The sequence below is a fragment of the Copadichromis virginalis genome, linkage group LG2 (genome assembly GCF_057382275.1).
Source record: "Copadichromis virginalis isolate Kocher_CV1m ecotype Utaka linkage group LG2, C_Virginalis_male_GT1.1, whole genome shotgun sequence".
Classification (NCBI taxonomy): Eukaryota; Metazoa; Chordata; class Actinopteri; order Cichliformes; family Cichlidae; genus Copadichromis; species Copadichromis virginalis.
Genome location: NC_140619.1, coordinates 31534990 through 31549910, shown reverse-complemented (window position 1 = coordinate 31549910; position 14921 = coordinate 31534990). Strand labels below are relative to the sequence as shown.

The following is a 14921-nucleotide window of genomic DNA, read 5'->3' as shown; positions in this document are numbered from 1 at the left end:
CACACATTACACACACTGAAGTATGAATACTCTCACATGCATACACACCAGACTGTCTGTTACAAACACTCACGTTTAAACAGTAAATGCTAGCTTGCTTGTACACAAACAAAAGCTTGCACAAATATATTAATGGGACACCGAAGTGTTGTTGAACTCAAAAGTCACTCTTGCTTTCAAAGACAAGCATGTGTTTGTGGCGGGGTGTGGCGGATGCACCTGCACGGCATCCGCAAGCCACACCCTGCCACAGTGTTGCTCATCATTTTTGCACGATAACGCACAAAGACAGCTCCTGTCCAAGGCACCATTCACACCCATAGGCCCTCTCACTTTCCCATCACAATCCTCATTAGGGGAAAGCCCTCTGGAGAGAAGCTCATCAAGAAAAACCTTTTAAACAAACCAAAGGTCAGCTGTACAGCATGTAACCACAGCCTTAGAATCATACTCACTTCTCAGATAAAAGACAGCATAGAATGTTCTGTGCTTTTTCTCCTGTTTGCTGACATGAGAGTCTGTAAAAATCTGCAGTTTTTTGGGGGGGACCTTATTACAAATTCTCATCATTGGTGAAATCCAAATGTGCAATTTCTAGATAAGTTGAGAGGTCTGACGCTGTGGGGGTGGGCGTGGTGTGTGGGGGTTTCAAAAGGAAAGATTCGCCAAGTCTTTACCAATTCTCTAAAGCAATGTTGCGCTGGTTCAAGATGGATGAGGGGACTCGTTTGACAACTCCGAGGAGCTCTCCAGGTGGCTCAACAGGGCCTTAAGGCGCGTGAGCTGCTGCACTGAGGAATGAGAGTGTCTGCAGCCATGAGTGCACTCATAATTGCAAAGTGAGAAGCATGAAATGCTCTCACACAAGATAAATGTGTCAGGTGTGCATCTCTGTAATAAGAAGATCTTTCCCCCAGAAAGAGCTCTTTCTGTCGACCACATTTGAGGCTCGGGATAGAAATGGGTAGCGAGGGCTTTATTGGTCTGCTATTTAAAATAATCTGAAGGACAATTAAACTAATTTACCGTTCCTGCCCTGACCATCTGACAGAATTTCTCTTTAAGTGCCTACAGACAGATACTTTACTGGGATTTTAATTATTCTGCCTCTTAGTTCAACTAAAGCACTAAATACCATTTAATTGCACCATTTTCAAAGTTTTTGTAGCATTAAAGCTAGAAATCAGTCCGTTTTCTAGGTTTATTATTAAAAATAAAAAGCTACATGTTTGAGAAGAGCCACGGTTTCTGTCCTGAAAAAAGTATTGATCCTGAGAGATTAGCTTAATTCCTGAACACTAGTCACCGCCACCTGTTACCACCACCTTATAACAAATGCTCAACAATATTGTGTAGTTTCAAAATCTACAAGATTTTCCAGCGATCAGAGCGTTTGTTAACTTACAGGGTAAACATTCAACTATCAGAGTCAGCAAAAGGATGCAAAAATATCACTCGACAGTCCACCTGACTTGTATAAATGCTGAAAATCTAACAGCAGTCATATACAGCACTGAACAGTACTTTTCATGCATGACTCTGTATTTCATTATCAACATCATCAGCATCAACAACTTAGTAGTAGTCGGCTCTCATCATTTATCCACTTTGGAATCGTGACAGTGAACAACACCTGTGGAATGACCACTAAGGAGTCTAGTGGACCCGGTGCTACATTTTCTGCAGTGCAAACATTCTCCCATTCACTTTTCTATAAGACTCATTTTCCGTAAGAAAAATGAGTCTTCTGCAAGACTCATTTGTGAGTAAGAAAAGAGTCGTAGAGAGGAAGTTATGTTTATAAAAATCCCAGAGCTGCTGCAGCAACATTTCCCCTCAGTTTATTTATGTACCTACAGCATAGTTTCCCTTTTATGGGCTGGTCATAGCTTTTGCTCTATCATTCATCTTCTGACTCACTTTTCCTCTCCTTCCCTTTTGTCATTTTTTTGTTTGGATCCAGTTTTGTTTTTTTGTTCTTGTTTTCTGTACTTACTCACCCACCCTCGTGTTTTTACTTGTTTGCATTTTTCAATCTCCCGTTTGTTTCGTCTGTTTCAGCATCTCTTTGTTTGTTCTCCATACAGAGGCCGTATTCCCAGAATGTGACTGTAAACAGCAGGAGTAATACTCAGCTACACAAACACGCTGATGGTGGGATCAAAGTTTATGTCCAGTAAGGAGCACTGGTTCTGTTATTTTCCACTTGATCTGTTTGTTTCTTTTCCTGCTCCCTGTGACACTCTTCTCCACACCTTCATCCTTTTCCTCCGTCCAGATTATTTGTGTTTCAAGTGTGAGGAAGGTGAAACTCTGTTCTGTTGCACAGATATCAGACCAGGGAATAGCTTACCTCAGGTGCTCCCGCTCTTCTGTCCTAAAAGGATTTTTCACTGATCCTAAACACAACTTCCTGAAAATTACTCACATTTGAAATGAAAATTAAAAAGAATGAAACAGCGAGGCTATCTCCAAGTCAGCATCTTTGCATTCTTACATTTCCTAAGATTACACTTTGAAATGACCCGTAAAGGCTGAGTCTGCTTTCTTAGTGCAGCCCACTTGCCCTGGATTAGAATCTGAGTCCACATATAAAATGTTATTGTAATTTCACTGTGGACTTTTATTTTATTTCCTTCAGGCGATGCTCTTCAGGATTGAACTATATTTTGACCTCACAAAGAATCAGAATCAGAATCAGAATCAGAATACTTTATTGATCCCTGGGGGAAATTATTTTTTTGTTACAGTGCTCCATTTTAAACCAACATTAAGACAAGACAGACAATACGCTAACTAAGAATAGTACAATATATACATATATATACATACATACATACATAAGTCACTTATAAATAAATATTTGGAAAAGAAACATGTGTAGTTGTAGCAGCAAACAGTGTGTTAAGTGGATGCGTTGTACAGGGAGATGGCCACAGGCAGGAATGATTTCCTGTGTCGTTCAGTGGTGCTTTTCGGTAATCTCAGTCTCTCACTGAACGAGCTCCTGTGACTGACCAGCATGTCATGGAGTGGGTGGGAGGTGTTATCCAACATTGTCTTTATCTTGGACAGCATCCGCCTCTCCGACACCACCTTGAGGGAGTCCAGCTCCATCCCCACAACATTGCTGGCCTTACGGATCAGTTTATTAAGTCTGTTGGCATCTGCGACCCTCAGCCTGCTCCCCCAGCATGCAACAGCATAGAGGATCGCACTGGCCACCACAGACTCATAGAAAATCCTCAGCATTTTCCGGCATATGTTGAAGGACCTCAGTCGCCTCAAAAAATAGAGACGACTCTGGCCCTTCCTGTAAAGTGCTGTGGTGTTTTTAGCCCAGTCCAGTTTATTGTCAATGTGTACTCCAAGGTATTTATAGTCCTCCACAAAGAGGACTGAATGCTAATGTGCTGGTTTTTAATGTATATATAGTTTAAAATGTTGCGATGTGAGAGCCTCTGCTCATGTTGAGTATTTTTGCCCTTTTACTGTAAGACAAGTTAAAACCATCTCTTATAAATTCTCCCTGAAATGAGAAGCAGCATTTGGTGTGCTGGTGAGATAATCAAGTGACTAATTGTGCAGCATCTGATTTCTGCCAAAGGGGGGGCATTTTATCCGCTGGCAAGGAGAAATCCTATTTTGCCTGATGATTTTTCCCTCAGAGGATAAAGAGAAGATAGTTGGAAGAAAATGAATACAATTAGAGCAAATAAAAGTGGGGAGATGTCTGTCATGTCATCTTTTTAGCTTGTTTTAGGTTCTTGTTGGCAATCAGTCCCACTGATAATGGAAGTGCATTGACATAAGAGAATAAAGACCCCTAACTACACATGCACCCATCAGTGATCATCTCGTCTGTGCTGTGTTTTCCTTTCTCTGTCTGTGTTTATGTAAGTGTGTAGCTGCGTGTGTATTTTCCTCTTTGTGGTTTACACATGCCAGATGTCTCCTACACGTGTGTTTCAGTGTTCTTGTAATCCGTCTCGCTCTGTCATTTCTGTCTTGTAGTCTAGAGAGTGTGTCTGGGAACATCGCCGCTGTCAGGTGTCATGTGGATCTGCCTGTGCCTGTCTTAACTCACAAACGGATGGGGTTTTATTGTTCGGAAATATTGATTATTGATGATTTGGGGGCTTTGCTAACATTGTTTTTATGTGTTAGTGTAGCAGAGATGGATGGCCTCTGCAGACAGTATATGTTTGTGTGGCTATTGGACTCCTGCCATTGCAGCAAATGACTGCACTGCAAATTGAAGCTCCTGCTGTGAAAGCAAGAAAACAATATTACTCTTTCATGAAGCAAAAAATAAACAAAACTCAGCGGAGTCTATTTAGCTGTTTAGCCTCAAAGGAATTAGCAGTAACAGTTGAGTAACGCATCGTCAGGAGTACAGATTACCACCTCATTTGTTAGTGCCCTTTTCTTCACAATCGCTTGACATGGCAATAATTAATAGTGAGTGAGACTTACTGATGTAAAACAGTGGCAGAAAGCTTTGAGGAAGGACTTTATAGAAGTTCATCTTTCCCGCTGAAAATCCAAAAAATAATAACAGCCCGTGAGCAGACCCAATTCTCCAGTTAGCTGACAGCGCAGAGGCGTGTGTATCATTGCGTGTTTTATCTGCGTGTGTTAATGAGAAAGAGAGAGTGGTGTGGCTGGACTGTGTAGGCTACACATACATAATCCCTGTTGACTTGATTGACTTGCCATTTGCCTTTGGTTAGGTTCCCATCAATAGGAACATTAAGTTTCTCTCTTTTCTTCTTCTTCTTCTTGTAAAACAACATTATTAAAGTCAGAAAAATCCCCAAACTCTTAGTTTTCTTGTTTATCTCCATTCTGAGTTCACAGTGCTTCATGGATGAGTCGTCTTTCCTCTCTTTTTTGTGGATTAAAAGGATTAAGAAATAGAAAAAGATGGAGAAAGAGGGTGTAGAGAGGAAAGAAGTTGGACCACACAACAGAGAAATGGAAAAGAGACACGGGGGAATTAGTGAGGCAAAGATAACTCAAAGTGTGGGATGTAAAAATATGATGCATAGGGGCAGTGGTGTGTTATTTAGTGTTTGCGTGTGCATACATGGCTTAAAGGAGCACATGAACAAACACAAAGAAAAAGTTTCATATGCCAAGACACTTAATGAAGTTGGTGGAGGCTTACAATTCAACATTCCTAATGAAAACTCTTTGTGACTAGGAGACTGATAATTATTATATTAGCCACAGAGTGAGACATAATTCAACATATATATTAGAGGATGTCACAACCTTTTTCTCCCCTTTCTTATCCTCCTTTCAATTAAACCACACCACCTGATTAAGTGGTGTTAGTAGGTCACTTGTCAACCTGATGCCCACTTGAAGAGACTCACGCAAAATGGGTCAAATTTCCTTTGTGCTTGCAGATTCACATGTGCATTTGTGTTTGAATCTGTGATGGAGATGAGGTGGCTCATGGAGAGAAAATACAGCATGGATGCAGACTGCCATATATATTTAAAATGTGAAAAATAAACAGGAGTCTTCTGACATAATTACTGCTATCCCTCCACTATGTAAACAAGACTTTAGGCTGTATTTAGATTTCCCATATGACACTAACATTCCATCAAACTGTGGTTCACTGTAATCCGCTTTATCCATGAATACAAAGTTGATGTGGGGCACCAGGACACCTCTGGGTGTTTGTCTTTTATTTGTAGTTTGCCTCAAATGTATGAGTGTGGGTGTGCATGCAAGTTTGTGTCAATGCGGCATCAAAGTCATTTTCTAATTTGCTGTTTGCATACAGTGTGTATGTGTATGTGTGTGTGCCCCTCTGTCCTTGCTCTCGATGCCTGCCAGCCATTCTGTTGTGACGGAACAGGTGCGGATGAATATGAAACAGGTCGGCACAGCTTTTAGGGGACTTTCGCTTTGTATGCACACCCATTTCAGAAACATCACGTAAGAGCAAACTGTCCTTCGATCACCATCTTTAGAACATCTTTTTAGTGTCGAGTACTAATGTCAAACATATTTCATAGACACACACAGGTTTCAAAACAAATAAATCGCATTTGAATAAATAGATCTTCTTCGTTTTTTTTTAAACTGTAATAGACCAGCAGTGTTATTTAAATGCATTTAATGTTTACCATTATGGGTAACTCAGGCACTAAGACTGTAAGACAATTGTAGAATAGATGGACCCATCCTACGATTAAATAACCCCGTTAGTTCTTACAGGCACTCTCCAACCTCACACCTTTTCCCTGTTCTCTCATCACCAGTGTGAGACATTCCCCACGCCGGGCCAGAAATGGCACTGAGTCAGATTTGTCTCACCACCGACTAAAATTATACGGAGGGACACTGACGATAGATAGATAGACAAATAGATAGATTTTTACAACACACGTCCTTGTCCGGTGACGTGTCTCTAGCTTTGTCCCTGCCCTCTCCTAATCTCTCTCACACACGCACGCGCGCGCACGTACACACACACTTTCACAAACACACACACTTGCAACCGAGGGAGGAGATGGGAAGCTGTGTGCTGTTGCATTTTGTCTCCCATTAATATCTCCTTTCATTTCATTTTAGTAGCACTGGATCGGAGCACCCGTAAGAGCAGACAGTTTGTAGTGTGAATTCAGCAAATATCGATCCTTTACTGGATAAAAGGAGAGAGAAATAGTTCGACAGCGGGCATCGCTGATTCCTTTGCGCGTTGTACAAGCACAGGCTAAGTAGTTCTAGCCGACTGCGCACAGCGACGCACAAGCACACGTGTGCGCACCAGCGATCGTCGTTGAAGTTCAGCACCTCTGACAGAACCCAGAGTCACTTGGATACTGCTACAGTAGCCAGTCTGTGCGCAACTACATGCGTAGCGAGTCGATTTGGATTTAAAAGCCAACAAGTGGAAACTCGCGTGTGTCGCTTTGCTGTAGATGTCTGATCCACGCTCATACGGATTTAAAAAGTTCGATTCGATGTGACAGGAGACCCTGCGCTATAATCATACCCGGCGACATATGGTCTGGGTATATCTGAAACTATCGACCCACCGCTTTTTCACGGCGCGTCCTCGGTGGCGCTGGAGCAGACAGAGCTGGGGACGCTGAGGAATGCGGAGCCGAGATTTTGTCTTCTTCAGTTCACCTGCGGAACTCTTCGCAGCTCACACCAAAGTAAGTAACGTCGCTGTGGGATTCCGCAAAGAGCGAAATCACAATGTCAAGCAGTATTTCGAGAAATCTACAGTGTCACTCCGGGCTACTTTGTAGTGCTTTCGTGATGGCATCACCGTGTACTGATCCTGTGTCCTGCATTTTGTATCCGTGACCTTGTCAGACTAACAGAAGCGCACGTTGATATTCTTATCCTAAAACGCTATTTTCAAATTGGCCGCAAAGTGACATCTGCTGATTCTTTGTATCGCTTTGTTGTATCATAAATAGAAAACTGGGCAGGCTGAATAAAGAAAGGGTCAGTAGACTCCATAACCTTATCCACATGTTTTCATTCACCAGAAGACCAACGCTGTCGGTGAGCTCGCAAGGCGCCATGCTGAGACAGATCCTCCTCAACTCCACCGACACCCCAGACTTCGACCTGGTGCTCGTGGCACAATCCACCACACACGCCCCCTCCTCCCTGAATGCCTCCCACGGTGGCTCTGTAAGCGTGGATGCACTCCTGAGACCCACCACGGGAAGAGGGGGAGGAGGACTCCGGGAGGGCGAGCTCCACAAACCGGACCTGATCACCTACATAGTCATGTGCCTGCTGCTTTTCCTGTTGGTGCTGCTTATTGTGTTCTTCATCAACTGTCAGCTCCGGAACTCTTTCTTCGCCTCCATGCCATATGACAGATCACTGAGAGAGGCTCGGACCTCCTACAAGTAGGCCAGATCCCAAAGGTCCAATTTCTTGGATTACTGGTATTTAGAGAGACTCGTGTCAGGGGGGTTAAGGACGACCCATGAACTGCTGCTGCTGCACATACAGTATTGGACAAATGAAGTTGTTGCCTTTGTTAGCTGTCTTGGACAACCTAAGGCCTCAGTAACCTGGAATCTGTTCAGTCAAATACTTGTTTATGTTATATGATGCCACGTGCTTAGTTATAAGACTCATGATACCAAATCAAAAAGATGGCAAAGAGGAGTGCAGGTCTACGGCTGGTGGAAGGATAAGTGGCCAATCATTCCTGTTCTAATTAGAGACCCACAACCTTGTAGTTACTGATAAATAATTGCTGAAACCTTCTTGTGCACAAAGCGTAATCAATACTATTCCTTTACAGCTATGCTCCCAAGCTTGTGTTACCTCATTTTATTGGCTTCACATTTTGGCACTGACTATGTGGAAGTGAACCTCTCTCTTTCTCTCCCCATCTCTCTCTCTCTCTTGATTTGATTTGTCTAATTAAAATATGTTTCACTTTGCCAACATAGAAATGATCTATACAGTAGTCTGTATGTGAAATACTTTGTAAGACTGTAACTTAACTGTCTTGTCTTGTGAAACGAAACAGTCACCAGACGATTTCCAACCTTTTGTCCATTGTAAAATTATCAAATGCCAGATCGTTGACCTATAGCGTCGCATAAAGATATTCAAATGTATTCTGAAGTGGCAATATTCTCGTCTGTACGCCTGTAAATGAATAGCAAAGCTGAAAACGATGCTGCAGCGGCCGATGTGAAGGGCCAACTGTTTATCATCCAAAGCGTCCGTAGAGGGGCTTTTACGAGTGCCACAGGGCTGCTATTCTTATCGTGCACCTTCACTTTTAATTAACCTTTCTCTCGCAATTTATAGCTCTAATATTCTGAAGAATGAAGACTCGAGGCTGAAAAGTATGGCGAGTCCTTTGCGATAAACCAAACTGTTGTCTGCTTCAGTGCCACTGGTAATGCGCAAATCCTCACCAATCCTGTTGTTGGAAAACATCTCTCACATACCAGGACAGCTAAAACGAGCCTATCTCTGTAATCCTGTGCCCGCGCGCGTGTGAGTGTAGGACTTGTGCGCGTGTAATGTGCGCGCAGGTTTGTGCAAGTCCGAGTGCTGAATTTCAAGTGTTGGGCTTTATATCTCAAAATAACCTAAGCCAGGGAAACTTAAATGTTTATCTTTAGGATATTCAGTCAGTGTTTACTGAATGCTTCGTTTGAGATGCGAAACTGCGCTGGAGAGCTAAACGTGGTGACTATTTTTGTCTGTAGTGCAGCCCTGAAATCACACCATGTAAGTGGGAGACAGAAGGCCAAATTTGCTCGGCGTTGTGCTTATTTGGAAGATTCTGTGGAAAAAAAAAAAAAAAGAGTAGGGCAATTATTTAGCACACTCAGAAAATTGGTTATATTCCTTCCTTATGCAGTGATTCCCTGCACATGCATTGTGTATCTATTTTCTAATCATTGCCCTGTGTCAATTGCATTTGTGTATGAAAAGAAATCAAAAATCAAAAACAGTACAGGGCAGGAAACACCACAATTGCTTTCTACTAGTCAATTAACTTTCTCTGACTAGCCGTAGCCTATTGACTCTGGTCACACACTACAGCGCCTGAAGTTGACATTTTGTACCGCTAGGTGGAGCTCCTAGTCTGGGTAGTTGTATGCACAATGTGGTTACGAAGCAAAAAAAAAAGAAGAAAAAAAAAAGCAACAAGCAGAGGACCAAAAACGACGTCATTAACCAAATTCTGTTTTAGATCCAGCCTGTGGGACTAAGATGAGCTACCTGCGATTAACAAAGAATGTGCATCAATAAAAGAGTAAGTAACAGTTTTTAGGTCAGTCCTACACATAGATTTTCAAAGACTTAGAATTATGATATAAATATAACCCCCTAAAAGAACACTGAGTTTTCAGGCTACATGAAATTCAGTAGATTTTACTGGAGAAAAAAAAGTTCTTTCATACCTCTCTTGAACCGATTTAGTGCTCGACTGTAACGCTACTTACACTTACAAGACACTTCATTCAGAACACCTTGTTAGTGCTGGTTTACATCCCCCTTTTGCTTTTAGAACTGACTGAGCCGTTGGTACAAGGCACGATGGTTTAATTTCCTGTACACCAAACTGGGACTCGACCATCTTCTATAGCCTCGGTTGCCTAAAGCTTCAGTGTGGTACACAGTGTGGTCTTCTGTGCAGGTGTTTAAAGGTCCAGTGTGCTGTGCATTCAGAAATGTTCTTTTGAATACTTTGTAACAAGTGATTATTTGAATTACTGTTTCCTTCCTATCAGCTTCAAGCAGCATGACCATCCTCTGACCTCTAGCATCAACAAGACATTTTCACCCAGAGAACTACCACTCTGACCATTCTCTGGCAATCATGGCACATTCAAACTTCCTTAAATTACCTTTCTTCCAAATTCTGATGCTCAGTTTGAACTTCAGCAGGTCGTCTTTAATATAAATGCATTGAGCTACATTGTGTCACACGCACATACACACAAACACTAATATATATAATTCCAAATGTAATATATAATAATTCCATTATATATATCTTGTTCATATTCTGAGGTAGGCTTGGGTAGCATGGGGGCCTAGTGTTAGTGCTCATACAAGAGGGCCTCAGAGTATTAACTACTCCACCACATCGAAAGGAGCCAGTTGATGTGGTTCAGGCATCGGAGTAGCCCGCCTCTTGGATACCTTCCCCAGATGAAATGGAGAATAGGGTCTTGGCTTCTCTGCTTAGGTTTCTCCCCCCTGTGACACGGCAACAGATAAGCATAAGAAAATATATGTATAATGTCTTTATAGTTTGTTTCCAATAATTGAGGCTTTCTTGTAATGTTTTTTAAAATGGTCATAAGCAATAATTCACCAGACATTTTTAATTTCTTTCAAAGATTTCCTTTCGACTTTTTGTATTTTATTTATTTATTTTATTAATTTTTAGTCCACATCATCACCAGACAACTTTTAAGCCACTTAAAGCTGACCTGTGAATCATTCAAGGGTAACAGGCAGCTAATCCAAGGGGTGAAACTGTGTTGTCTACACATAACAGAGAACAGAGAAAATAACTAAAAATTGTATTGTTAGGCACTTTGTTACTTGCAGCCTACTGAAAGAATCTATAAGTTTGTTTTTAGCAACAAGGTGATTTTACCAAGAGCTATTAGTCAAAAACTTGCCGTGTCTAAGAATGGTGTGCAGTGTGTGCTTAAAAAATTTGAGGTAACTGAACAAGTGGAGAAAGAAGTTGCAAAAAAAGAAGTCATCAAAATGATCTCAGTGGAAAGGTATCATTTTTAAGTAAGAAAACACACATAAAAGGCTGAGGAATGTCAAATGTAGAAGTGGAAGAGTGAGTGTCCACATCCAAGTGTAAAAGTCAGTGAAGGCTGTCATGGTTGGGGGATGCATTTCTGCCAGTGGTATTGGAAAATTTTGTCAAAACATTTGTAATTTTAAATGCTTGATTGTGTGATTGCTTCATTACTTCAACATTGTTGAAGCAGTGTGGGATCATCTTGACAGACAATTGAACAAAAGGCAGCCAATCCAAACACAAGCTTTGGATAGCATCCTTTAACAAGCCTGGACAGAGACTAAATTTAATTTTAAAGAAATTACATAAAGAAAATAACTGTATAAAAGTTAAAGCTGTGTTGAAATATAAAGGTGGTCATACTAAGCATTGATTGTCAAGCTTGTTAGAATTGTACACATGATCGTGTTGCCTTATATACTGTACTTCCATCTACATTTGCACATATTTTAATAGATTTCTGCACATATTTTCCATTTTCCTAGCAAAACATTAAGAACTGACGGTTGGCTAAAGACTTTCGCACAACACTGTATAGAAAAGCCTGAACTTTCTTGCATTCTACAGTATACATAAAAAAGCTAATTAAAGTAATTAGATAAAAGTAAGGTTCCATTTATGACACAAACACAGCTGTGTCTGTTTCTCCCGTCTTTGTCATGTAAATATTTCACCGGTTATTTGTCTCAACTTGCACGGCATGCCTGGAAACTGTCTAGCCGATCAGCTGCATGCGGTGGAGTTAGAGCTGTCAGATAAATCCTCTCAGGTGAAGCGGCAGAACACAGGCTCCTCCCCCCCTCCAACTACTGCAGAGCGGACTGTCAGAAGAACAGGAAGACGCCTTTATTGCTAAAGACGTACTTGCTTCCCCTCTGTCAACCAGGGGTTAAAAAGTTACTAACTTCTAACAGCCATGGAAACAAATTGAGGACACACCGTCGACCTAGGTCATTGATAACACCAATTTAGCGCTCGCGCTGTGGTCGTCGAAACAACTCGTGGATAGCGGAAAGAGTTTTTTTGTTTTGTGTTTTCCTTTACCTAACTGTTACAAGCTAGCCTAGCTGAAGCTAAGGTTAGCTCAGATAGTACCGCATACATTCAGGACCTAAAATCCACGTTTCTAAAAACTTGGACTTGTGTTGCATGTGGGAAATAATAGAGTGGCGTCCTCACTTTGTATTTTATTAACGCAACAGGTTGTTTTCGTACTTTTCGTCTCGAGGAGTTGTGTTGGGCTGTGCTTTGAATTTCCCTCCTCCAGTGATACCGAGAGGCGGCTTAAACAGGGGCTCGTTTTGTCTGTTGGCTTTCTACCAAATTATTAGCAGCACTGCGCTAATTGTGGCTAGTTAGCCTGGGCACTAGCCTAGGCCCCTGGGAATTAGGAGTTGGCATTTTCCATTGACGTTTAAAATCTAAAAAAAGGATTACTGTTCCACTTGTTTATTTTGACATCCAATTCAAGGAAACGGATTAAAAGGTAGAAATATGGATCACCAGACGGGGAGTTCTGCCTCAGCTGCTGGTCCCAAGAAGGACAAGAAATCAAAGAAGAGCTACGATGATGGAGATGGAAAAAAGAAATTTGTGAGTATCCCACTGGTTCAACTTCCTGCACCTTTATCATGTAACCATCAGTGGGGGTGGGCACCAAACTGCTGCAGTAAACCACTGATTGTCTTCCTCTAAAGTTTTAAGTAAAGCTACAAAGCGGCGAGCTGACACCGTACCTGTAATTACTTTCGCCCCTTGGAGCTGGCTTCTCACCAGCTGTCAGTGCAGCTTGAAATGGTGCTCAATAGGATTCACGACTGAGGTCAAAGTACTAGAAAGTCAGCATATGAGGAAGTAACTGGCACTTTAACTCCGAAGACATAAACTCTCCCATAAACCTTATATTTTGCAATCCCGACGAGCTCCCGGCAGCTCAAGCACCAAACCTTTCATTTGCACATGTGCAGTTAATAATTAGTGTTTTCTTCTGCAGTGGGTTTTATATATGGAGTTGCTATGTAAAGCAAAAGTATTTAAATAGAACTGTATAAGCGAATGAAATAACTTTCTGTGATAAGGTGGGGCTAAAATCTTCCCAAGGTGACTTAATCTAAATTACTTTAGGTGGTTTCTATTTGGCTTTGTCAGCATGTATGATTCAGCGTGGTGCGTGCGTGCCTGCCAGAGTTACCAGTAGTGATGTCTGTCATCAGCAAACTGTTTTGTAATAGAACACTTGGTCATGTCTAGCAACAGGTGAAACCCGATAAGGTGAAAAACGGTAACCATAGAGAATGCAGAGACCAAGTAAACGGTTAGTTTCAAAGAGTTTTCAGTCCATATTAGAGCCCACGTAATTAAATATTTGGTGCTTTAGAGCCAGGTGAAAGGAAAATGTTTCATAGAGCAGGTGTTCTCCTCCCCCCCCCCCCCTGTCTTTTCTTTAAGACGCGCGCGTGTGTGTGTGTGTGTGTGTGTGTGTGGAACCAGTTGGATGTGCGCCCAGAGGTACAAACGGCAAGCATTTGAACTTTGAGGCCCAGTTTTTTGTGACAAAGACCAGCGTATTAGGGTGTTTTACATTTCCTTGCAAAGTTGCATGCTCAAATAGGTGGTGTAGTGACAAGCTGAATATAATATAGAGCAAATGTTTGGCTTTGTGCCTATGCAGCTTTGGGAAAAATATGTTTCTGTTTGAAAGACAAATCAAATTAAGAAAACTGTTGTGGTCATTAACACCTAGTATTATAGCAGTGTTCATCTATACACAGGGTTAGGTAGGCTAGGCCTACCTAAAGTAAATATGAGTCACAGACAGAAACCAATTGTGCAATCACCTGAGATAACAGTACATAACTGAGTCTATTTTTTACTGAGTATGCCTGAAAGTGTAAGTTAGCTTCTGCATGCCTAGAATAATTTATGTCCTTGACTACAATGCACTTCTGTTTGTGAAATAGGAACCCTTTTTTGGAGAGGCAGAGAATTTGATTACACCGCTGTGAGAGTTTAGAATTCTTTGGTCTACCTGATCTACAGTGTGACATCAGCTTTCTCAACTCTTCCATCATTCGCTTTGACTTGTCTATGACTTCATCATGTTCCGGTTTCTTCTCATTTTAGACATACCAGTGATACATGATGGAGTACGTTAGACTTATGACTAGGAATGCCACCAAACCTTTCAACTCTGTTTAGGAATGCTGGCTTGTTTTACTGGTATTTGGACTTTGAAAATTAAAATCTGACCTACAAAATAGTCAGCTGCATTTGTTTAAGTAAAATAATAGTTCCTTTCTGGCCACTTTGTTAGGTACACCTTGCTAGTACCTTTCTGGCAACCTGCTGAAGTTCAGGTTCCTCTGACTAGGAAACTGTTTTTCAATCTGTTGTCCAATTTTTGTGAGCCCATGTGAATTGTAGCCTTAGTCTCCTATTCTTAGCTGACAGTTGCAGGAGTGGAACCATGGTGTGTTATTCTGCTGCTGTAGCAATTTGCTTCAAGGTTTGATTTCCCATGTATTCCTATCAGGTTGAATCGGCTGGCCATTTTCCTTTGGCATCAAGAATGCATTTTCACCCAGAGAATGGACACTCACTTGATAGATTTCTTTTTTTTCTT

The 14921-nt window shown here is 41.5% G+C and overlaps 2 protein-coding genes across 3 annotated transcripts in view; both read left to right on the top strand.

Moving 5' to 3' along the window:
* Nucleotides 1–7049: 7049 nt before the first annotated feature.
* Nucleotides 7050–8611, top strand: smim32 (small integral membrane protein 32). The gene is made up of 2 exons (XM_085466354.1): nt 7050–7184; nt 7527–8611. Exon 2 carries the CDS (start codon nt 7561–7563, stop codon nt 7900–7902), a length of 342 nt encoding a protein of 113 aa, XP_085322480.1. The 5' UTR covers nt 7050–7184; nt 7527–7560; the 3' UTR covers nt 7903–8611.
* A 3498-nt stretch (nt 8612–12109) lies between these two features.
* LOC146717705 (protein diaphanous homolog 1-like) overlaps nt 12110–14921 on the top strand; it is a 47243-nt gene continuing 44431 nt past the window's right edge. Inside the window, exons 1-2 of one of the 2 annotated variants that reach the window (XM_085429746.1) lie at nt 12110–12249; nt 12771–12892. In XM_085429746.1, coding sequence (XP_085285872.1) covers nt 12794–12892 — 99 coding nt within the window. In that variant the 5' untranslated portion in view covers nt 12110–12249; nt 12771–12793. Of the gene's footprint in view, nt 12893–14921 lie in introns of both variants that reach the window. The other variant, XM_085429755.1, reaches the window with a different exon arrangement.